Here is a 27163-nt window from a genome sequence, read left to right on the forward strand (position 1 = left end):
ATGTATTACTTTAATTTCAAAATCTTCATACATGTTTTTAATTATTCTTATTATTTTTTCTGTGATCTATAATATCTAAGTAGTTTCCATAGGGAAGATCTGTTTATACTATTGAGATCTTGTTCAAAATTGATAAAATTTAAATATAAGCTTGCCTGCCATTCCAGTGGTTGTTCTTTGATAATTTGCAAAGTAGCAATGTGGTCGGTGCATGATCTATTGGCTCTAAATCCTGCTTGTTCTGGTCTTAGTTGTTTTTCTATTTCTCTTTTGATTCTTTCTAATATTATCCTTGATAGTATTTTACTAGCAAGGATAATATTAAAAACAGATCATGGGAGACAGGATCATGGCCTAGAGACTGGAAGAAGTCAGTTTTCATACCACTACACAAAAAAGGTGATATGAAGGCATGCAAGAATTATAGAACTATTAGTTTGATATCTCATGCAAGCAAAATTTTATTAAAGATCATGCTAAATAGGATTGAGGCCAAAGTTGAGGCAGAGGTGCCTGAGGAACAAGCAGATTTTAGGAAAGGTAGGGGCACCAGAGATCAGATCCTTTGCCTTAGACAGATCATAGAAAAATATTAAGAATTCAGACTCCCTCTGGTAATGGGTTTCTTAGACTACTCTAAAGCTTTTAACTGTGTTGAGCATGTGAAACTGTGGGAAGTAATGAAAAGAATGGGTTTTCCTCAACACACTATCAGGTTGATAGCCAACTTGTATAAGGAGAAAGAAGCCACAGTAAGAACAGGTGTTGGATTGACTGACTGGCTTCAAGTTGGAAAAGGAATTAGACAAGGATGTTTACTTTCTCCTCACTTGTTTAGTATATATATATGCAGAGGACATCATGCGTGAAGCATTGGATGAGCTCAGGACAGGAATTAGGATAGGAGGTAGATTGATCAGTAATCTGAGGTATGCTGATCATATAGTACTCCTTTGTAATGACATGGAAGAACTAGGACTAATTCTTGACAAAGTTAACAAGATCAGTAATAACAGAGGACTTCAACTCACTTCTAGCAAGACAAGAGATCATGGTTCTCAAAGGAAAAACAAACAGAGAAGCTCTTGAGAAACAAGTGTATCTTAATGGAGAAAGAATTGAGGAAGTCAGCAAGTTTGAGTACCTGGGATCCATTATTAATGTGAAGAATTGCTGTTCAGAAGATGTCAGAAAAAGGTTAGGAATGGCTAAAACAACAGTCAAAGACCTGTCTAAAATCTGGAAGGATGGCTCTATCTCCATGGGAACAAAGTTGAGGATTTTAGATGCAGTTGTTTTTCCAACAGCGACTTATGGATGCGAGACTTGGAACCTAAAGAAGTCAGATAAGAAACAGATATCTGCTTTTGAGATGTGGTGTTACAGAAGGCTGTTGAGGATATCATATACTGAAAGGCGTACAAATGAATGGGTATGAAAAGATTAGTAGAACTTTAAGACTCCTTAAGGATATTGAGGATTTTAGATGCAGTTGTTTTTCCAACAGCGACTTATGGATACGAGACTTGGAACCTAAAGAAGTCAGATAAGAAACAGATATCTGCTTTTGAGATGTGGTGTTACAGAAGGCTGTTGAGGATATCATATACTGAAAGGCGTACAAATGAATGGGTATGAAAAGATTAGTAGAACTTTAAGACTCCTTAAGGATATTGACAGAAGAAAGTTAAAATATTTTGGACACATAGAAAGGATGGAAGGAGGACTTCTCAGAACAGTAATAGAAGGTAAAGTTCCTGGAAAAAGAGGCAGGGGCAGACCATCAATGAGATGGATGGATGGCGTGTGTGGAGTGACTGATCTTCTGAGAGTTGAGGCTGCCAGAAAAGCAAACAACAGGACTACATGGCAAGGCCTGGTGTGGAACATCACCGAGCAACGGAGTGACCATACGGCATCTAGATGCCCAGTGAACATAGAGAGAGAGTATTTTATTTATAACACTCAGCAATGTTACACTCTCCAGCTTTTGCATTCAGATAGGTTCTCTTTTTTTGGGTAATTTAACCAGTAATCCAGTATTCCATTCCTTAGGCCACTCTTCTTTCTGCCATATCTTATTTAGTAAGGGATATAATATTTCTGATATAAGTTTTGGATTTGCTTTTAGTATATCGCCTGGTATGTTATCTGCTTTGAGTGCTTTACCTGTTTTGATTTGAGTTATTGCTTTTGTAATTTCTATTTTGGTTATTTCGTTCAAATTTATATCCAATAATACATTTTGTTCATTTAATTCTATGCTCTGGTTGCCATCAGTCATTTCTTGAAATTTCTCCAAGAAGAATTCCACACATCTATTTATCTGTTATTTTTTATTTAATAATAGTTTTTATTTTTTATTGTATATGGGAACTATCCATTTATTTCTTTTTCCACTTAATTTCCTTCTTATATCATACAGCTTTCTAGTATTGTTTGTGTATGCAGCATCCTCTGCCTCTTGTGCTAGAGTCTCCGTTTCTTTTATCGTTTCTTGCATTGTTTATTTATTTGTTAATTGCTCTATATCTTTCTGCTTGTTCTTGTTCAACATAACAGTTTCTCTTTTATTCTATCTCTCTCTTTCCTCTATTTTTAATTTAGCGTTTTCTGATGTGCATATTAGTATGACTTTAATCTTTGTCCATTTTTCCTCTCTGTTATGTCCTCCTCTTTTTCGAGTTAATCCCACTTATCCTGCAAAGTCGAGTAAATTTATTTCTATTCTCTTTGTTTTTCAGTTCTAAACCTCTTCCTATTGTTCATTGTTTATTTTTAAATATTTCTACTTTTATGGTAGATGTTAGGAGAAAGTGATCTGAATATGCCTTGGCTCCTCTTTTAACTCTGACATCCAGAAGTGATTTCCTCCAATTTCTTGTTTATATGGTCCATTTGGTTCTTTGTCTTCCTGTCTGGTGCTATCCAAGTCCACTTAAGTATTTTTTTTATGTTGGAAGAGACTCCCTCCTATTACAAGCTGGTTGAACATGCAGAAGTCTATAAGTAACTCTCCATTTTCATTTATTTCTCCTTCTGCATACTTTCCCATAAGTTTCTTTATGGGAAAGTATTATCTATTATTATATTTATAGGAAAGTATTATAGTATTATAATTTCTGACCTTAGCATTAAAGTCTCCAATTATAAGTTGCATATCTTTTTTATTTGTTGTTTCTATACTTCTCTGTAGCATGTTATAGAAATTATCTTTTTCTTCCTTGATCACGTTATTTGCTGGTGCATATATAGCAGTTATCGTAATGTTCTGCTTACCAGCTTTAAATCTAGCATTTATATTCTTTCCGATATTGGGTTCCTCTCCATTAGTGCACCATGAGCTTTCTTTGTCATCATTAGTGCAACTCCCTTTGTGGGGTCATTGGTATTTTAGTTCCCAGAGTAGATTAAGTAGTGACCAGAGTTTAATTTGATTTTTCGAGTTCCTGTCCATTTCGTTTCACTTAATCCCATTATTTCTAATCTGTATTTTTCTATAACTCGAGACTTAACCAACAGTTAGCCAAGTCACTTGCTCCCCTTACTGGCAACTCCTCTACTTTTTGTAAAAAATTCAGTCCATTTCAAAACAGTAGTTAAAAATTGTATCCTAAAAACTAAAAATGAATAAAATTTGGGGGACTAGATGGTGCTGTAACCCCCCCCCCTCGTAAAAGGGAACTCACGGCTACTGTACCATCACACGGTAAGGAAAGGACCTCTTTATTTACCAATATACTACTTATGGACACTCTGGATTTGATCAAGTGTAAATTTTCCCCTCATATTTTTGAATTATTCAAATTTACTATGTATGCAGGTTACTTTACTTGGGGAGAAAAAATCTACAAACAGATTAATGGTACTGCTATGGGTTCCCCCTTTAGCAAACTTTTACATGGAACACTTTGAAAACAAAGTACTTACCACAGCTACATACAAGCCACTAGTTTGGTTATGTAGATGATGTGTTTGTCATTTGACCCCATGGACAAGACACTTTGGATGCATTTGTCACCTACCTAAACAGTCAACACCCCAAAATCCACTTCGCAGTAGAAAAAGAATCTAATAACTGTTTACCATTTCTTGACACATTAGTCACCTGCCTTTCAGATGGATCATTATCTTTTTCCATTTACAGAAAGCTTACACACACACGCAGAAAGATACCTGCATAAACAATCATATCATCATCCAGTCCAGTATGGAATTTTAAAAACACTCACACACACACACAGAGCCATTTGTTCTAACGATACAGCTCTGACCACAGCACTCAAATATCTGTGCCATATGTTCTTAGCCAACAGCTACAATCCCTACAGAATAGATAAAATACTACACAGTCCCATTACTCCTCCCTCCCCTAATACACAGGAATACAACATGACCATCTCTGTTCCCTATGTCAGAGGTACATCAGAAAAGATACCCAAAGTACTGATGAAACATGGCCTTTGCACTACTTTCAAACTGCATATAAAACTAGCAACTCTGATCCGTCCACCTAAGGATAAACTTCACCCTTTAGCTCAACCAGGAGTGTATGAAGTTCCCCGTAACTGTGACTTGGTCTACTATGGACAAGCAGGAAGATCAGTTAACATCCGTCTGGACGAACATAAAAAATATATTTGCTACTGTTACTATGGCAAGTCAGGACTGGCAGACCATGCTTTGGATACTCCTTCACACAAGATTAGATAGAAGAAAACAGATGTGCTGTTTAGGAGTTGTTACAGATCTGAAATATTATTTTTTGAGTCAGCAATGGCTTTGAAGAATTCTCCTAATCCGAACAAGTATGGTTGCATTAATTTGCCAAAAATTTGGAAGACTGTCATCCTAAGAGCAACTCCCACATAGCTGTAATGATTTTTTTTTTCAACATTAGAGGGCTTCATAAATAGGACTTCAGATCTTTTGTACACTGCAATTTTATTGTTTTACTTACTCACTGTTGCGTGTACAAGGGTGTTGTGCTCTGATGGTGCTGATTTGAAATTCAGCGAAATATAAGCAGTGAATAAAACATCTTTTGATTAAATTGTTTGGTGTTGTTAATACCGTTAAAAAAAACTTAAGTTATGAATAACCGTTAACATCTAAGCTTATCTGTTAGATTCACTGCCATGCAGTATCACAGGGAATACCATTGCTTTCACAATTCTGATTTTTGTTGCAAGGTTGATCTCTTTAAAGATCTTGCTTAAATTTGTCATTGCTTTCCTTCCGAGTAATAATCTTCTAACTTCTTCAGTACAGTACCCATCTTTATCAATTCGGGATCCTAGGAGCACTAAATTGTTAACTACTTCCCTATCTACTTCATAATCATTAAGGTCACATGTTGCCATAACTTTTATCTTTTTGAGGTTAAGTTTAAGGCCATAGCACTTTCTTCTTTAACTTTCATAATAAGTTCCTCCAAATCCTCTTTGCATTCTGCTAGCAAGGTGATATCATCTGCTTACCTCAAATTATTAATATTTCTTCCACCAATTTTAATTCCAACTGAAGACTCCTCCAGCCTTGCCATTCTTAAAATGTATTCACGGTACAAGTTAAACAGGTACAGAGATAAGGTACATCCTTGCCACACCACCCCTTTATCTATTATGAAATACTCAGTTTCTCCAAGATCTGCTTGGACAGTAGCTTGTTCACAATAAAGATTCCTCAGAAGGATAATGAAATGCTCTGGTACTCCCATTGTTTTTAACACATTCTACAGTTTCACATGATCGACAGAGTCAAACGCCTTACTGTAATCAAGGAAACAAAGGTAGACATTCTTTTGATATTCCCTGCTCTTTCTATTATCCATCTCACATTGGAGATCTGATCTCTCGTTCCTCTGCCTTTTTGAAATCCTGCCTGTTCCTCTGGCATTTCTCTCTTCATGAATGGCTCCAATCTTTTCTGAATGATCTTAAGTAAGACTTTACTTGCATGAGAAATCAGTGCTATTGTTCTGTAATTTTTGCGCTCTCTTGCATCGCCTTTCTTCAATAAAGGTATATATACTGATTTTTTTCCCCATTCCCTAGGCCATGTAGTTGTGATCCAAATTCGTTGACATAGAAAATGTTAAAACTTTAAAACTTTAATGACTGTTAAAATTTTAACTGCTTCTTCTCCTAGGGCTTTGAGTAGCTCAATAGGTATTCCATTCCCTCCTGGTGCTTTCTTACTGGATAGCTGTTGCAGTGCCCACCTCACTTCACTCTCCAGTGGTAATGGTTCCTGTGTATAATCCTGCCCTTCGTATTTTTTAGTAATTTTGGAGTCCTTTCTGTAAAGGGCTTCTGTAAGATATTCTTTGTGATTATCTTTCAATATTGTCACCTTGGCGCTGAACTTCCCTGTCAGTTTCCTGATCTTTTTGAAAAGATCTCTTTTTTTTTCCTTTCTTGTTTTGGTTTTCTATTTGTTGGCATTCCTGATTAAAGTATTTTACTTGTCTCTTCTGGCTTGTCATTGAAACTCTGCATTCAAATGCCATACTTTGTGTAAATTTCCTGTGGCCTTCCTTTTCCTCCTTTCCTGAGCAGTTTTGATGACATCTTCTGACAGCCATTTGGACTTCTTCTTACAAATTGTTGGAATATTATTCTTTGCTTCTGTTTTAATTATATGTTTATTATTATATTTTTAAATATAATATAATTATATGTTTAATTATATGGAAAAAATTTCTTTTCATAGTTCATGTGGTTCTCTTTCACGCAAATTCAAATTTCACAAAAAGTTAAATCTGTTCTGTATACTAATATTATATTCGGCCAGTATGTTTCCAAGATCATATCTAATTGACATTTGTGTTGTTTTCAATTTCCATAATTTTGCATGTATCGTAGCCACTAATAATTCATAGTCTATTCCACAGTCTGCACCTGGAAAAGTCTTGACAAACTGAATTTCATTTCTCTATCTTCTTTGACCAAGTATATAGTCTATTTGATTTCTGTATTGTCCATCAGGTGATATCCATGTGTACAATCTCTGTTTGTGTTGTTTAAAGCAGGTGTTAGCAACAAACAAAGAATTCTCTGCACAAAACTCAACTAGTCTCTTCCCTGCAGTGTTATGAATACCTAAATCAAAATGACCTGTTATTCCTTGTTCCCTCCCACTTTTGCATTTCATTCTCTGATAAGTAGCCATAAATCTCACTTTGGTGTTGCATCTATCACTTCTTGTAACTTGCCATAAAATTCTTCTATGTTTTCTTCTTCTTGTGCCTCTGTAGTGCATAAACTACAGAGGCACAAGAAGTAGTAGTTCGATAGTTAATAATTAGATATGCATAAACCTGTATGATGATCATATTCATTGGATGTCCACTGACTCTGAGAGAAATGATTCTGTCACTCACTGGATTATAGCCTAATACATATCTGGTCATCTTTTCCCTGAGTAAGAAAGATACTCCATTTTTATGACTCGTCTCATGTCCTGAGTAATACACAATATAGTCCCATGACTGAAAATGGCCCATTCCTGTCCATCTAAGTTCATTTATTCCCAGTATATCCAGTTTCTTTCTTCTTAATATGTACAACTTACTAAAAGGCTTATATACAGCATAAGCCTTTTAGTCCTGTAGTCGTTTTCATTTCTTTCCTGTTTCAGACAAGTCTTTCATGACCACTAGTCTCTCCCCCCCCCCCTTTTTTTTTGTGATCCCATTTTATACTAATATTTTTATGTCCATATTTACATACATTTTAATTCTTGAGATAAGTATCTGCATAATAACATGAGAAAAGTTTTATTTTCTCATGTTATTATTAAAGTCAGCACTTTAATCATTTATTATCTAATTTATTATTTTCATTTTTAATAAAGTAAAAAGACTGTAGATGTACGTAGAAGAGAACTGTTACAAGTTGCCTCTGGACCATTTTTGAAATTGGTTGAAGATTGTCCATTTCAACTCCTTAAAAAGGATTTTTCATTGTTAACCTTGGCTATCTTAGACCATGCTTTAGGTAAGTTGCTGTTTAAGTAATCATGAAGTTAGTATGGTAAGTTATAGAAAAGGTAACTTATATTATCATCATCAAATTGCTGATATGTGCCACCCTCAGGAGGAGTAGAGGATGTTATGATACTACTACTACTACATGAAAGTTTTACATCATTATGAAATTCCTATTGACATTGTTGCTCCAAAGTGATCTGTCTCAGGTCAGATCTATTTTGTTCTTCTGCGGCACTTCTCACTGTATCAGTTTCATCAAAATTTAAGTGACCATGCCACCTTAGATTAGATTAGCTCTGCTCTCATTCCTGAATGCTAACAGTGTCAAGTTTGTTCTGAATATGATTCGTGTTCATTTTTAATAAATTTATCATTGATGCTATCTGTTAACTAATTTCCAGTTTTTTTTTTCAGAACTCTCATATCTCTTGTCTCTAGTCTTCAAACAGGTGTTATTTCTAATACTACTCACTGATACATAAGTTAAAATTGGTTTAAACCTGTCTTCTCTATGGATAGTTTGGTGTTTTGACTAACTGCTCTCTTATCCAATATAAATTTAAGGAATAAGAGAGAAATTGACTTCTTTACCATACGAGCTTTGCAATTCTGTTCATTTCCATATTTAGTTTGCCATTCCTCACTGAAAATTGTGTCTTAATAGCAGAAATGTTTTGCTTATTCTATAGGATCTCCATTCAGAATGCAGTTGATGCTTTCAATGTTACTATCTGTTTTGTCTTTTTTTATTGCTGATTTTCATAAATTTGTTGCAGCAGTTATTCAGTTAAGGAACCTTTTAGATTTGAAGTATCGGATTTATTTATGAATATGACAAAATAACATCTGCATAAAGTAAGGAGCTGAGTAGAAATATCCAATTTTCCTATCAGCTATGCACAAAATCAGTTTTATTCTTGTTAAAATGCTCCAAGCACTGTTCAGAGATTTTCATGCTAGTGCGATTTTGTTCAGCACAGCACCCATCTTGCACAAATCTTTTTCATTTGCAATTCTTCATGCAAAATATATCCTACATGTTCTTTTGAAATGCCTATAGTCTCGGCAATTTCACACACTCAATTTGCCGGTCATCGAATACCGTATCGCGCACTGATCAGTGATTTCTGGTGGTGGTGTTACTTTTTGGATGTCCTTCACATGGATCATCTTCAAGGCTGGTACGGCCGCGTTTAAACTCGGGAGCCCATTTCTTCATTGTCGAAAATGAAAGAGAAGAGTGCCCATAAACTTTTATGAACTTTGAATGAATTTCTTTTGCCGTTAATCCTTCTTTTACAAAGAATTTTATGACCACACGATACTCAATTTTATCCATTTCAAGGGATACAGACAACACTTTGGCTTCTGACAGCTGTATAAAAAACACTACTTGATAGAACGACTTGCAATTTCACATGGATGTTTATGACAGGTGTACCAATTTAGATAAAAAAAATCTTGCCGATAGTGTTGCCATTTATGGTTGAGGCTGACAACTTTTCAGACCACCCACGTATGCAGTATAGCCACTGTTAAACTATATTTTCATATTTGAAACTCTCTGGTCAAATATCATCTACTTCACCTGCCTTTCCACATTTCAAGTTTTTAATGGTTGTAGTACTGATTGCATTTCTCTTGAATATTTCTCAACTCGGGAAGTAAAAGAGACTTTCTTTTGTGCTTTCTTTTTTTTCCATGAAAAGAAGAAAGTGCAAAGAAAGTCTCTTTTACTTCCTTATTCTACCATGGAGTTCTGATTTTTCTATCCTTGCAGACAACTTCATTTCATGCTTGCTTCCCTGGCTGAATAAGTCAGTGTTTCCCTCAGTCTACCACTGAAGCTTCCTGGTTTGGTTTTTGTTTTCAAACTTTTTCATTTATTTTTACAGTAAACCCTCGATTTAATGGACTAATAGGGATGTGTCCGTTAAATCGAAAGCCAGTTAAATCGCGAATTTTTTTAAATAAAAATATCTGTAACATTATACTGCAATTTGATCAATATTAGCACTGTAATAACAAATAAATTGTTTTACACACAATTTTTACACTTTTAAATAAGTTAATTCGAAGTTAATGTTTGATGTTGAGGTGCTTGGTTTAGATAATTCTGCTTTGAAAAACCTGTCAAGTTTTTTTTGAAATTTTGAATTCTGCTGTTTTTTTATAATTAACTCCCTAAAATTACAAAAATGTGTGTAATAAAACTGTCGCAGAAAATCACTCCACGCAACAAAAGAATCAGTTACAGTGTGATTGGTGTGATCACTTCCTAATCATTCGGCGAACATGTTTTATGAGTGGTGACTCATTTATGTTGGCTAAATTACTACAGTGTTTTTTCAACATATGATGGCCTATTCGCCAAAATTTGTTAAAAATAACAGGAAATTAATAACAAAAAATAACCTGTTAATTTAATTATAAGCAAATCTTGGTTAAAGGCATTTTAAAATTAACAGGGTGTTAATTTTCGCATGTGACCTACAGACCGGAAATTTTGTCCGTTAAATTGAGGGTTTACTGTATTAATATTAATATTTGTATATTTCAGTCTACAGTTCACCTCTGAAAGCTGCTCAGCATTTGATTCAGTTTTAGTCTGTTCGCCATTTAGTTTTGAGCAGAATAAAATTGAATATCATAAAGCACAGCAGAAAGATACCATTATCAGCAATAATGCCACTGATGAGACTCTTGTTTCTGTCTCTTCTTCTAGAGACTGAAGATATTCGCATACTGAAACATTTCTAAAGAAATGTTTCAGTATGCGAATATCTTTATATAGGAACATAGTGTTATTAATGAATAGTCCATGTCCCAAACAGAAATCCAGTGGGTACTTAACGTTATTATTAGGTGTGCTCTTTTCTCCAAATATTTCTAAAATATTTGTCTAGTATTCATTACCTGTTCTGCTGTTTAGATCTCTATCAAGGACCAACTTTTTTTGTATCAGCTGTCTTCTATAATAACACAAAAAACCCTCCGCTTCTTCCTTATTATAACCATCTGTGAGACCATGAGCACAAATAAGTCTCATTGTCCAATTCTCATGCAAAAAACCCAGAGGAAAACCAAGATCAGGGTGGATTGAAGCAGTTAGAGGTCCCTTAGAACAGTGCTTCCCAAACTTCTGGATGTCAGGGCCCCCTTTCCAAAAATTAAAATGTTTCATGGTCCCCCTCGAAAAAAAAATCGTAATAGAAGGATATATTATTATAATATTTATTGTATTTATATTCAATACAAAACATACACAGCGAATATTGCAAAAATCAAATGCATATATTACAATTTTTGCCCCATCGTCTTCAGAACCGTTTGGTTCTGAAGACGATGCAGGCTGTTCTGGTAAAATATGAAATACTGTCTTTTTTTTTTTGTCTGTTTCTGATTGTTCGTGGGAATTTTTTTTATATTTTTTATCAGCCACTTATCCATCTCAGGGTTAAATTTTTTAACGTAGAATAGATCAAATAATATCACCACTTACCGATACTGGCACACCACAGACTGATAACATGAAATTAGTGAATATTACCTGAATAAGGGAATCCCTGGGCCAGGAACATTTTTCTCTTTTGTGACTTTTCTCCCTTTAAGGTAATTAAGCCTAACGAGAAACAGACAGCAAAGGCAGGTTATTAAAACGTGCATATGATTGGTGCGGTATTAACAAAATATCGCGCAACCGAAAGATAATAGCTGACAATTGAGTTGAAATGCTAACTCTCTTCAACCGAATTCCATATGCGAAACTGCCATAACATTCATTGTATATACAGGGTGTTCGGGATAAATTTGACATATTTATAATTAATTATATTTTTCCGTAAGTTACATGTATTAACACACACTTCTCTTCATTTAAAAGTTTGGACCCTTCTTCATTCATATACAAGATGTCAGAAAGGATGGATAGCTGGAACCCACCTGAATCATGGAAGAGAATAACTTGTATCATGATGATTCGTGCCCGCCATCAAAATAAGGATATTACGACTGCTGCCCAATGCTCCCTGAATACAGTAAAAACAATCAGGCATGAACTAGAGACTTGCAATGGTGACTACGAGGATGTAGCAAGAAGAAAGATCCCTAGCAGACGATCTGATTGCGTTCGTACAGCAGAATTCCTCGCAAATCTGCAGGAACAGGTGTTGAAGAACCCTGGCATTGGAATTCGGGCTTTGTTCGTGGAGTTGCTAACTGTAGTCAAGCCCTGGATAACAAGGGTAGCCAATGGTAGGCCGTATGTATGGCAGCAGGATTCGGCCCCTTGCCACACCTCTGGGAAAAGTCAAAAATGGTTGTCTGAAAATTTCTACGACTTCACCAGTCCAAATGTTTGGCCTCCAAACTCCCCAGACCTTAACCCCATGGATTATTTTGTATGGGGCGCAGTTGAAAAAGACACCAATCGCACTTCCAGTAATACAAAAGCCCAGTTAATGGATAAAATTAAAACAGTTTTTGCGGTCCTTCCCACGGAGACTGTAGCATCAGCTTGTTCGAGGTTCCGAAGCAGAATTGAAGCTGTGATCGATGCTAATGGTGGTTATTTTGAGTAAATCTTGTTGATAGTATTGTAATTAACTCTGCCTGTAATGTTTTTTTGTCAATTCATTAAATTTAATAGATACAAAGAAGATTTTCTTTTTCCTTACGAAACTGTCAAATTTATCCCGAACACCCTGTATATATATATATATATATATATATATATATATATATTACTTAGTTTTAACACTTTTACGAATTTTAACACGTTCGGTTGAATTTTATTGCTGCCTTGGGAAATCGATCTCACACACATCTAATTAATAACGATAGTTTTTAGTTAGATATACTGTGTTTGCCCATGCAACATATGGTTTTGTTTCAGTCTATAGAACATAGTTTCTGTATGAGGGGACATGTGATTCATTAATTAGTGTGTTTTTATCCCAGTTGTCTCTAATTGCACTATTTGTTGAGAAATATATTACAGAGACTCCTCATACCTTATTCACTGGCATAATAAAAGTACTTGTTTTTATTGCCTCTGCAGTATAGTGGCTGTTAGGGAGGGCATGTTGTTTACCACTGCAAGCAAGTTACTATCTCCCCACATGAACTTGTTTAAGCTTTTTTTCATGTGTGAAGTATATGCAAAACTTTTATTGGTAACAGAAAACTAGCTCGGATGACAGTGATAATATAAAACGAGTTTTGATATGTATATAGAGTCAATATCAACAGTCCCTGATTACGAACGGCGTGATGAAAGAGACAGGAAGATTTGGAGCCTCCCTGGAGAGCATTCGAAGTAAATACAATTAACCACTGCTTTGAAATGAAACGTATGAATAAGCAATATTTACTAATATTCATTAAGTGCCGAAATACGCAGGAAGCAAAGTTTGTGAACCAACACCAATGTGTGAATTTTTCCATTAAAATATAAAAAATAACAAATAATAAATAATAAAAGTTAAATACGTTTCTTTTAAAATAAAAAAAATCTACTTAGTCTTAAAACATTTTAAATTTGTTTTCATTATTTCACGGCCCCCCCTCAACAAAACCTATGGCCCCCAAGGGGGCCGCGACCCACAGTTTGGGAAGCACTGCCTTAGAAGACTGAAATATAACATCTTACATTATTGAAATCCTGATAAATAACAGATGAATCTGGAAGAAATTTTTCATGGGAAGTTAGTAATGATGTATGCTTAATCATATAGTATTATCGTAGTTTCCTGTATACCTATTGACTTTTCCTTTCAGAAATTTGTTGATGATGACATGTGACTTCAATTTTGTCTTTCAAACAGTTGCATAGCGTATTCTATGACCAGGTGTATACTATATACTTTATTTACATATGTTTTATCCAACTTTATACAGTTGCCTTTCCCTACAGCACATGTAGGATCTACAGGAGGTTTGTCATACCAGATAGTTTGCTGCAGCCTTTTTTATAGCATAGCATTGTATCTGTCATGTTTTTTTCAGTTTATTACAGCAAGTGAGTGTAATAGCAGTGTTTGCAATAGTGAGAATCAAGTGTATCTTACTGAATTGTCACTTCCTTGAATACATGTTTTTTTGTTAAATTAAAAATGCCAAGAAATTATTTTCTTGTTTAATCCTTTATCCAAGTATAAACAAAGCTCGCATGTGAAATTTCTTCACATTTAGGCTACGTGGTATCACATAATTCAAAGTATGCATCTTTTTAGGTCTGTATAGAAGTGAAGAAACTTCACATATAAACTTTGTTTGCTTACAGTTGGATAAAGGATTAAACAAGAATATGATCTCTTGGTATTTTTAATTTAATTTATAACCAAGTGATAAAAACTTTCTATGATTTTTTGTGTTGCTTTAATTTGACTCATAAATTTCTTTACCAAAAAAAAAAAAAATTTTTTTTTTTTTGTTCATGTGTATTTTTAAATTTGTATAGCATATCTTTGTTAAACTGTGAGATAAAAATCATATCTTATTGTTCTATGAAAAGGAAAAAATCTTTTTTTTTTCTCACGTTATTTTCAGGATTGTATTAATTGAGGGCCTCAGATGCTACAGGCAGTTTAAATTAAATTTTCAACCATTAATTTCTGTGAAATTGCCCACTGTAAATTACTACAGTAATGGCTTTTAAATGAACATCAGAAATAAAAATATACTAAATTTGTACTAGAAATTTTAAGTGTTTCATCTTACATAATAAAGTTTGTAGTTTGAATATGTAATGAAACTCTGAAATGATATTTGAGACATGCATGAGAAAGTTTATTATACACTGGTGTCCAAAAGCTAAGGACAACCTAAGTTTTTACCTGTATATGAACAAATTTTCATTACTACAACAACCAAATGTGGATAAATTTGTTGTCTTATAAATTATATTACACAAAAAATGTGTTGTAAATTTCATACAAATTGAATTGCAATACATTTTTGGCAAAAGTTACAAATTCCTCATGATGTAATTCAAGGGATTAATGTACAGTACTTACAGAAAACTATGCAGAGAAATGTTTCAGTATGGAATATGTCCACCCTGAACTGCAATGCAGCTTTCACAACATTGTGGTGCATCAATTACATTTCACTGTTATAACCAAAAATTTGTTTTCATGCTCCATGATAGAGCAAGGGCAACCTCTTAGCAAACATCTGGAACACAGTCCATTGGTTTGAAATACTGCCCAGAGCCTGGATACAATGCTGTGAGATTCCAAACTCTCTGGCAATATCAGTAATTCTGCAGCCTTCTTCAAGCTTTCCAGTAATTCTTCTCTGCATGAAATCATCTAGTGATGCCTTTGAGACATTACAAGACATCCAAGTTTACATACAGTGTGTAGTTTGAATATGTAATGAAACTCTCTGAAATGATATTTCAGAGAGTTTCAGAAACTTAAGTACAAACGCTATTTCTAAAGATTAAAACTGCAAATTCAGATGAATCAGTTTATGGTAATTTGTATAACTGACTATTTCAAGTAGAAAGCGGGTACACATTCAAATTGTGCGCAAAGGGGTCACATGGTAGCACTCAACAGGATTAAAGGAAAAAGATTGTGCTAAGCAAATTGTGTTTAAAGGAAGCTCTTTTCATAAAGGAATAAAGTTTCAAACTTGGATGTCTTGTAATCTCTCAAAGAAATCATCTAGATGATTTGAGGCAGAAAAGAATTAATGTCATGTTTCATTGTTTCCTGGTACTGTAGATGAAGAATTCATTTTATGGATGACAATGCCACATCACATTGTACACAAGTAGTAGAGATACTTATGGAGATCAATGATAATAATCAACTCAAATGGTCAGAATTCTTCCCAGATCTCATCCCCATAGAACATGTTTGGGATGCAATTAGGAGATGCATTGTTGCTTGAAATTCCCCTCCAGAAAACAAACAAGGTCTTATCCTTGCTCTGAAGGGGGAGTGGGCCAATTTGTCAAAAGAACTTTTGAATCGCTGGTGCTAAGCATGGTACGACGTTGTGAGAGCTGCGTTGCAGTTTGGGGTGATATATTCCATACTGAAATGTCTCTCTCTCTTCATAGTTTTCTGTAATAAGTACCATACATTAATTCCTTAACTGCATCCTTAGGAAATTTGTATCTTTTGCAAAAATTTATAACATGTTTTTTGTGTAATATAATTTATTAGTATGTTGGCAATAAATTTATATCCAAATTTGGCTGCAGTCATGAAAATTTTTTCATAGTAAAAATGTAGTTTTCATCATTAGCTTTTGGACACCAGTGTATTGACTTCACTACATCCTAGATCATGCATTTTAATGCAAGTTGTCCTCAAGACAACTTGCATTGAAGTCAGCTATTCTTATAAAGATAGTATCTAATCACATAATACTACAACAACCAAAAAAAAAAAAACTTGTTTAGGAATAGAATACAAGATTGGGTTTGTTGGTGTAGTATTCTTTATGATAGTCGGCATGGATTTGTAATGGATAAGTCATGTTTTAGCAATTTAATTGCATTTTAGGACAGTGACGAGTTTGTTAGATAAGGGAGAATCATATCCAGTGATATTCTTTGACTTTGCAAAAGCATTTGATAGATTACCATATGATAATTTGATGTACAGACAATAGGAATAGATAACATATTGGTTAGATGGATCGGAAATTGACTTTCTGAACAATACCACCAAGTTGTGTATGATGGAGCAGTGTTTCAAAAAAAGGAGAGGATAACCAATTACATACACCAAGGTTCTGTTCTTAGGCACCCTGCTGTTTAACTTGGTTATAAATGATATATCATGTGGACTGACTGGGAATCTTCATTGTTTGCTGATGATGCAAAGTTGAAGAGAATTATAAGTAGCACCACTAATATTGATTCCCTTCAGGATGATTTGATTAGACTTGTGACATTGACAAAGGAATGGGGTTGTAATTTTAATATTAATAAGTGCAAGGTGTTGCATTTTGGAGTGCAGAAATATAAGGCTGTGTACTATATGGTCAGTGCTGTGCTGCAGAAAGTGGATGGGATTCGAGATTTGGGAGGAATGATGACAGCAGACTGAAGCATATGCTGCAAGGACTGCACATTGTAGTGCCACTATGATATGAAGTACTCCAACTTGTAGGTATAAGAGATGGTGTGCCATTGTATAAAGCACTGGTCAGACCACACTTAGACTATTGTGCTTAGATTTGGTCATTTAGTTTTCATGGTGATGTGGAAACATCACCATGAAAACATCGAGAGAAGCGTGAGTTAAGACAATATCAGGACTCTAGAATGCTGGCAATCAAGGGAGGTTGGAGAAATGTGGATTGGAGGAAAAGAGGCAATATGATAGAGACGTTTAAGTTAGTGAGTGAATTTTATCAGATTAATCCAGAGGGGATTATAAAAAGAGTAGAAGGTGAGAGAGGAAAAACCAGAGGTCATCCCTGGAAGTTTGGTGAAGAGGGGTGAGAGAAGTAATTTTTTACATAGAGAATTGTCAGTGAATGGAATGCATTACCAGAATGTGTTGTTAATGCAAGGAGTGTTAAGGATTTTAAGATTCTATATGATAAATATGTTGTCAGTTGAATGAACTTCCCACGATGAGTCTACCGACTCCATGGAGTGTGTGGTAATAATGATAATATTTCCCCAGCATTTTTTGCATTTCCTCTTAACTGAGAGAATTAAGAAAGAATCCACATATTCCTTAATTCCTGCCATGAGAGTTGTGCTATTTGCATATCTCAAATTATTTATTATTTTTATCTTTACATTCAGTATTAATTCCTGCTGGGTCATTATCTAATCTAGCCTGGTCTATGATGTATTCACTAAAATGTTAAAAGGATAAGAGAGGAAAATAATATCTATCCATGCCTCACTCCTATCTCTCACTTTAACACCATGTGTTTTCCAAAAACTTGTTTTTACTGAAGCTTCTTTGTTGTCATACAACTCTCTGTTTAGGAGCAGTAAATGCTTAATATTCTTGCATTTCTCTTACCATTATTTTTATTTTTATTTATTACTTTCAGTATTACTTTACTTGCATGAAATTAATGCAATAGTTCTGTAATTTTGACATTCTCCTTATATTTGGCTATTTTGGAAGTGGGATGAATATTGAAATTTTCCAATCTATATATATATTCTTCCATATTGGGTAAAATTGAAACAAATATATTATGGAATAATAATATAAACGTGTAGTTAATATTACTTTACCCTAACATCTTATGAAATTAAATAGTTTGGATGTAGAAATTGTCATCATTTCCTTATATCTGTTCCTAAGGGAAAGGATATGGGAGATACTTATGTAAAGCATTACTGCCCATGGAAACAAACATATTCTAGGCTTTTTCTTGTATGTGTTGCACTATGGGATACCTAAGACAACTTATATTGAAATCAGCTCTTATTATATAAGTAGTTGATTGTGAAGATAATAATTAAATTGGCATTATTGCTAACTTCTATTCTACACCAGATCTTGGAAATTTAATTTTTTATTTGTTTCACCTATTAAAAATAGCAAAATTGAAAAATAATTTCATCAATATTACATTTTAAATTTGATATTTTTTTAGAATAGAATAGGTGCATAATGCAACAATGTTATCTTTACAAGTAGCTTCAATATATTAAATGATAAAGCCTTACTGAAATACGAGGGTGTGCTGAAAAGTTGTGATGATCACCTTGAAGGAATTGAGGTAGAACCATGTAACTTACACATGATTCTACATATTTCCCACAAAGTGTTATACACTTGTTACAATGCTGCTGCATCATTTGCAGTCCTTTTGAGAAAAAAAGTCTTTTCCTTGTTGCACAAACCAGTCCTCAGCTGCAGATATGACTTCATCATCTGTAGTAAATTTTGTTTTGTTTCTTTAAATTTGGGAACAGAAGATAGTCGAATGGGGTCAGGTCTGGCGAATAGGGTGGATGAGGCAGACATTGAAAACCCAAGTTGTGTATTGTCTGTTGGGTTTCACGAACATTGTGAGCAGGTGCATTGTTCTGCAAAAGTAACGCACCTGTGCTCAGTTTCTCACAGCATTCTTCATTCATTACTTCCTTCAGAGCAGTTGAATAAGCTGCTGCTGCAACAGTTTCACCTTTTGAAGTAATGAATGAAGAATGCTGTGAGAAACTGAGCACAGGTGCGTTACTTTTGCAGAACAGTGCACCTACTCACAATGTTCATGAAACCCAACAGACAATACACAACTGGGGGAGGGGGGGTTTTCAATGTCTGTTTCACCCACCCTATTCGCCAGACCTGACCCTATTCGACTATCTTCTGTTCCCAAATTTAAAGAAACAAAACAAAATTTACTATAGATGATGAAGTCATATCTGCAGCTGAGGACTGGTTTGTGCAACAAGGAAAAGACTTTTTTTCTCAAAAGGACTGCAAATGATGCAGCAGCATTGTAACAAGGTACTTGGTAAGAATTACACCATCCATATTCCAAAAGACAATGGCAAGAACCTTCTCTGCTGACTTTTGGGTTCAGAACTTCTTTGGCCATGGAGAACCTTTGTGTCTACTACTCCACTGACTGTTGTTTGGTCTCCTTGTCATAGTGATGAAGCCATGATTCATCACTATGACAAGGAGACCAAATAACATTTGGGGACCCACTTTACTGAGAGCTTTTGCATGTCCAGATGTTGGTAGATAATAACCCCAACTCATTCCTTGGATTTCTCCAGAGTCTTTGCAATGTTTTTGGCTGTTATTCATCTATCATCAAGGATTATAGCAAGCACTGTATTGATTTTTCAGTGTCATATTGAGTTTCAGTATTGATGTCACAGTGATGAATCATGGCTTCATCACTATGACAAGGAGACCAAATAACATTTGGGGACCCACTTTACTGAGAGCTTTTGCATGTCCAGATGTTGGTGGATAATAACCCCCAACTCATTCCTTGGATTTCTCCAGAGTCTTTGCAATGTTTTTGGCTGTTATTCATCTATCATCAAGGATTATAGCAAGCACTGTATTGATGTTTTCAGGTGTGATCACTGTGGAAAGTCTTCCTGACCTGGGGGCATCTGGCATTTGTTGGATATCATGAAGCACAGTCCCCTAAAGTCTCCCACAAAGTTCGGTGAATCTCAGTTGTGATATTTCTTGCAGTGCAAAAAACTTGATGACAGCCCACACCTCTGTGTCTTCAAATTTTTTCAAACCTCTGACATGTTATTTTATATATCCTAAAGGAAAAAGAACAAATTATTACAATTTGATGGAACATGAGGATTAAAGGGATTTAAGATATGTTCTTTCTTGTAGTTATATCAGTTGCTTTAATATCATTTTTGTTCTAGGTGTTTACCAGAACTTTCCAGTACTCACCTCATATTATAGGTACCAGTTATGACATATAAGTTTTTAGTCTTGGAATAAGATTAAATATTGATATGCAAGTTAATCGCCACATTTTCCATCAGTGGAAATATAACAGACTAATATTGGAGATGCTTTAAACTGGAAAAAACACCTCATATTAGAATTTGGTCTTCAACTCTGAAAATTTATATAACCCTACTTTTGAAACAGAAGAAAGGATTGTGTGAATTATTATGGCATATCCAGTATATACCACAAATGGTAAAGTCACAAGAAACTTTCAGTTTCTTCTGCCTTATCATGTACATCTTCAAGATTAAGTTATAAATTTGAAAAAAGACTTGTATTAACTGACCAGTTTCTAAAGTAATAAGTGCCATACATAGAATAAACTAAAATTTGATGGTGAACATCTTATCAAGCTATCAGACATATGGCTCATTGTGTGTAATCTATTATAGCCTAATTCACAGCTTTCAGTTCTTTAATATATGCTGACCAAAGTCAGTTTAAAATGTGACCTTGGTTTTTGTTACACTTGATTGGACAAATTAAAATTTTAGCGATATCTTTAATCAAATCAGTTTTAAAGCAATTAATAGCATCTTACAAAATCCATTATGTATTTCAGCAATATACAGGAACAAGAAAACCAAAGGCACAGTTTCTTTGCCTTACATTAAAAAACAATTGACGTCCTTAAACAGTAGAACATAAAAGTTGGTTTCAATACAAAACATCTCCATGATGCTACGGTCACTCAGACATCCTTAACCTCCTGTCTTTCTCTAGAGACCAGGAGTGTACAAAATTTTCTGTGCATGTAGTATCTTCAAGAAAACACATCAAAGATGTTTGAAAATGGCTGGTGCATAAATCGAGATTAGCATTTCATACCACTGCGAAATTAAAAACATCAGATACTTCAGCAACTCACAGGAATGCTACATATATATATGTATATATATATATATATTGAATTTAGCAACTATGTGCTTAGATTCAAAGAAACTGAAATGCATGAAAAAGAATAAAAATTAAATGAAAAAGGCTGAAATGAAAGAACATGTCAAAGATATGAAAAAACAGCAAACTCACAAATTGAGATTTGCATTTCATTCACCAAGGAAATATATCAGGTTCTTTGGCAACGCACAGAAATGCCATATATTGAATTCACCAACTACATACTTATATATGCAAAGAAACTACCATTGTTATGGTGTCCATCTCAGTGTAACAAAACCAGTCTTATTTTAAACTAACATTGGTCAGTATTGCATTAAAGGCCTTCAAAGTTGTGGATTAGGCTACAATAGATGTTACACAATGCAACAATGAACTGCATGACTGACAACTCAGTGCAATTTATATTCACCATATAGTTTTAAGTTTATTCTATGCATGTAGTTGTTACTTTAGAATTTAGTCTGTTAATACAAACTTTTTTTCAAATTTTTCCTGAAGATATATATGATAAGGCTTAAGAAACTAGTTGATTAAATAATTTTTTTCTTGGTGTTAACCATTTCATGATTCATACTGGATATGCCATAATGGATAACCCACAGAAGTTCAGTTCAGTTCAGTTATATTGTGTGAATATTAGTTATCATATTGTAGTCATTGATCTTTCTAAATTAGTGAGAGACTTAAATATATCAGAATATGATAGTGTTTGTAGTTTATTTTGAATTTATAAACAATACAGGTGATACTACAGGCGCCTTAAAAGCAGTTGCAAACTTGTTGAAGGAACCATATACTGAGTCAAAAAATTCAACTTATCTCATAGAACATCCGCAGACTAATTTTGTCTTAAAAAAATTAATACAAAATGATGTAAAAAGGAGGAGAGAAGAGAAAGGTAAGTGTAACTCTTACTTTTTTCTTTGTTAAAGAGTGATGTTAAATTTCATTTTAATATTAATTTTGACTACTTCTGTGAACTAATGATCTCACACATATTCATTATGTAAGTTAGAACTCCTTTTAATCAAAGAATTTTCTGCTGTTAATAATGTGAGTTATTAAAAAATGTTGAAATTTATTAATAGTTAAATTTATTAATCTTCCTTTTTCTCCCCCCCCCCCCCAAGTGGAGACTAATTATGAATTACCTCATGATATTAGTATTGGAAAGTGCATTGAGTAATGCGGTGAATCAGAAATTTTGAAGATATCCATGGTTAATTAGTCTCTGAAGGACGATGATATTTGCCTGCCAATTGACTTGCAACAATCAACATGTTTGTAAATTGAAACAGGTACATTTTTTTGTGTGCAGTGCAATGAACTTGAAATTTATAGATCAATTATAAAAAATATTCTTAGTCCATGGTCAAAAGTATTGGTAGTATTTATATGCACATCATATTTAAGAATCCTAAGAAAGGATTCTTAAATTAGTTGAGACAAAAAAATAAAATAAAAAAATAAATAAAATATGCAAGTGAAATGGTAATTTGTATACCACTGTAATATATTCTTCTTGCATATCAGCATATTAATTAAAACATTGATGTCATTTCTGACATTATTTTAGCAAATGCTGAATTTTCTTTATTATGGAACAACACCAATACTTTGTTATGATGGTAGATATTAAATTCATAGTCACCATCATGAAAAAAGTGATGCACTGTGAAAATGGTATCTTTAAATTATAACATTATGTAGCAGATACATGAATAATCACTCTGAATTGGTACAAATATTAGTTTGGTTGGAAAGATGTGTTCAGATCCATCAGAAAACCTTTTTTCATGGAACATCAGAAACTTTATAAAGAGCTTTTCATCTGAAAATAGCTAGTTAGCCAGTCCATTACAGAGATGGCATTGATTTTACTTCCAGTAAAGCAAACTAATTGGACTGCAGACACTGGTAAACAGGAGAAAAAGGAATGATATTGATATTAGGCCTATAAACTTCTGAAAGGGTGTTATAGGATAATGGTTGATGGAATTGTTTTTTTTATATATTGAAGGTGGGGAGAGGATAGGTGGCATCCATGGAGTTGAATTTATGTGTCCAGTCAGGTGTGGTTAAGAATGGAGTGAGAACTAGATTTTTCTCTCATTTTTCTGAGCAGTCAGTGAGTGAGTGGAATAGTTTGCCTGTTGAAGTGGTGAGTGCATCTAGTGTGAATTAGTTTAAGAAAGGTGTGACAGCTGATATGGGTGATGTATGGCTTCCCTCAGTGAGTCCTTGACTCTGGAGGTCTCCAATGATAATAATAATAATAGATACCTTTCTTGGTTGGGATTCGCATTAAAAAAAAAAAAAAAATATATATATATATATATATATATATATATATATATATATATATATACTTTTTTTTTTCATGACTGATATGAAAGCTGAGAAATAGAGTCAAAAGTACAACTGATTACATTTTTTTGTTGTCATTTGTACTTTTATTGTTGTATTACAATTATCTTTGATAAAGACAATAAAAGTAATAAACCAAAGACAAAAATATTCTGGAGTAAATATTTTGCAAGCATTCAGTCAGGATAGTGTAATAGTGTAGAACGAATAGCATATTCACTCACCATCCAACATAGGGGTTCATATTTCAACGAAGCATAAATGTTGATGAACATCATTAGGTGATTTATGATTTTTGTCTTGTTTTGAGACTATCCTACTGATTGTATGTTGATGTAGTTTGAAATGGTTTTTCTCCCAAGCAGAAAAGCACCTTGTCTGATTGGCTGAGTGTATAGCATCTCTGCTTTCTAACTAGCAGGCTGTAGAATCCAGTTCTGTATGTTTGTGAAAAATCTTTAATCTCACATCTGTTATAAGACCACTTCAACTTTCCTAATTCTCACACAACTTCCTCAAGCAACACTTCACAGAAAGAACTCAAAGTCAGTGGTTATACTTGATTATAGCATCAGAGATCTCTGTTAAAGATGTGACTGTTCTGCCTCCAGTTAGCGACAGTGATCATATTATATTGAACTGGGAAATAGCTAAGTATATTTGTGGATGTTCCACTCAGAAAATGTTACATGCTGAACTGCAAAGCAGTAAATTATGACCAGCTGAGAAGAATACTAGGTTCAGTCCCAGAGTATCACTTGCTAGGGAGGATAATTTAATGATTAAGGCTAGTACAGGTGGAAGCGAGTATTAAATTTATATTGAACAACTTTGTTAGAAAGGTAATTTCTCTTCTTTCATTGTTGCATAATGTTTAGTCATTCTCTTATAGAAACGTATGGAAACTGCTGCTATATTTGAGTAATAAATTTTAAATTAAATTTAGTTACTCAGTGTTTCAATCTTGACATCAAAATCATCTTCTAAAAACAAATGTATGAAAAACTGTTTTATCTCCCTATAGTAAACTTCGGAATGACTGAAATTTATTGAAATGTTTAAACAGGATAACAAGCATGTTTAATTATATGTGCTTGTTTATCCTGTTTAATTTACTGATATTTCAAATGTATTTCAATAAATGTTTCAAAGAGAAGAAGAAACAGTGGGCAGAATATGGCTTATCTTATCTAAAAGACAATTCCAAACTCCAAATTTATAGGTCTCTTATTTTTAAAATATGGATTAATGCGGTCACATTATCTCATATACTTTTTGGACAGATGTCATGTTTTTTGTGTGTATTGGTGAAAATGACTACATATTTCAGGTCATCGAGCACGTCATAATCTCTGCTGCCCATACACAAGTTCAGTTAGTTTAGATGAAAATCAGCATCTTAATATTCAGTTTAACAGCTACCAGTTGCAATTTTATGCTGATATAAGAAGAAATTGATCATCAGAAAACAGTCTGAAATGCGTAAAATTATTTCTTAAATTTTATGGATTTCCTTAAATTACAAACAATAAATAAAATAGTTACATTTAAGTTTTAGATTGAATTATGAGAATACATAGCAGCTGTCTATCCATAGAGAAAATGTGAAATTATAAGTTGGAAAATGCTGAGATCTTTATTAATTCAATTTTTACATTACACTTTTGACATAAAATATGTATAAAATAGAGTGAATAATTTGACATTATCTTTCGTTTAGTTTGTTTCAGTGACATTTTAATAGCAGAAGTCCCTGTGGGAGTCATGAAAACATGGCTGGGTTGCAACAGGGGAGCATTTTTACTTGTTCAGTAAGTTTATCTTTTTTTTTTATGGATTACTGATATGTGGTAGTTTTTTTCATTTCAATAGAAAATAGATAAATAAGAATTATTTGAATTAGAATGAAGTTTTTCACTCTTTCAAATCCAAAATAAATATTTTAAAATGAAATTGGCATGTTGCATATAGTTATACTATTAAAATATAAAGTACAGAAAGCAAGTTGAAGACAACTCAAAAGAATTCTGTCATTCTGCTGCAAATAAAAGAAAGAATGAATTTGAAAGACTAACTCTACTGAATGCAGATGGTATGCAGGTTACTAATGCAGAAGTGATTGTTAAACTAATGAGTAGCCATTTTGCTAAAAGCTATCAACCTGGTATATGCAACACTAAACACACTGCTACCTCTTCACTGTATGAAGAAACTCGTGTGTGAAGAGGAAGTACCAGAGCCGATGTACAAACTGAATAAGAATTCTGCAATAGGAACTGATGGGATATCAACACTGATGCTAAAAGAGTATTCAGCTGAACTGGTGATTCCTTTGACCATACTATATGATTTGAGTCTCAGAATAGGGAAGGATTCCACAGAAGTGAAAAGAATGTATGGTAGTCGCATTGTACAAGGGTGATGTAAAGACTGATATATCCACCTGTCAACCTATTAGTATCTCTGGTGGTGAAGTATTTGGAAAAGTTACTTAGGGTTCGCATTCAGAAATGGGTTGAAAGAGAATCCCTACTTTGCAATGAACAGCATGGATTTACTAGGAGAAGGTCATGTTTTAGCAACTTGCCCACATTCTATAATAATGCAACCATTGAACTAGACAAAGGGAATGGATACAGCATGATACTTTTTGGATTTTGCTGAGGCTTTTGGCAGAATGCAGCATGGAAAGTGGTTGCATAAATTGGAGAATATAGGATTGGATTAAGAAACTATTGGCATAAGAGGATGGCTGACTGACAGATATCAAAAGTCATATTTGAAGGGATGTGAATCTGCATGATTCAAGGTAAACCAGTGGTGGCCTCAAGGATCAGTCCTGGTCCATTGTTATTCAATCATTTACATTAATGACATTGGGAAGGATTTGACATGTGACATACAGCTGTTTGCTGGTAATGCAAAGATAGGTATGGTAATCAGGAGTGCTACTGATAATGCTACTTTCAGAATGATTTGAATAGGCTAGAATTGTGGGCATGTGAAAATGAATGTCACTTCATTGTTAATAAATGTAAGGCCATGCACTTTGGATATATTAGATATCCAATGGTGGAATTATGCTAGAAGAAACTGATTGGACTAGGGATCTTGGAGTTTTAGTAGATAGGAAGTTGAAGTTCAAGGGTCATATAGTAAAAATTGTAAATAGGACTCAGAGAATAATTAAACAATTTCATTGCCGAAACGAACTTGACATGTAAAGATGAGGAAGTCATTTTGTCTCTTTACAAAGCCTTGATAAGACTTCACTTCGACTATTGCAGGTCTGGTCTCCTGATTTCTGTTGTTGTTCTGATACAGTGGAGAGAGTGTGTGCAAAGGTGAGTTTCAAATATGATATTAGGATCATGGAATACGTATTATGAAGACAGATTGAGAATTTGTAGGCTGCAGACACTAGCAAACAGGAGAAAGAGGGATGATATGATTGAGAGTT

The 27163-nt window shown here is 34.0% G+C and overlaps 1 protein-coding gene across 3 annotated transcripts in view; it reads left to right on the top strand.

Annotated features, from left to right (window-relative positions):
- peng (Pumilio and CPL domain-containing protein penguin) overlaps window positions 1-27163 on the top strand; it is a 204022-nt gene that overhangs the window by 155989 nt on the left and 20870 nt on the right. For all 3 annotated transcript variants that reach the window (XM_090410312.1, XM_090410310.1, XM_090410311.1), the window contains exons 13-15: window positions 7858-8000; window positions 22079-22234; window positions 25424-25514. In XM_090410312.1, coding sequence (XP_090266438.1) covers window positions 7858-8000; window positions 22079-22234; window positions 25424-25514 — 390 coding nt within the window. The remainder of the gene's footprint in view (window positions 1-7857; window positions 8001-22078; window positions 22235-25423; window positions 25515-27163) is intronic.

This window comes from Typopeltis vanoorti, chromosome 20 (genome assembly GCF_054136105.1).
Source record: "Typopeltis vanoorti isolate ZY-2024b chromosome 20, IOZ_Tvanoo_1.0, whole genome shotgun sequence".
Taxonomy (NCBI): domain Eukaryota; kingdom Metazoa; phylum Arthropoda; class Arachnida; order Uropygi; family Thelyphonidae; genus Typopeltis; species Typopeltis vanoorti.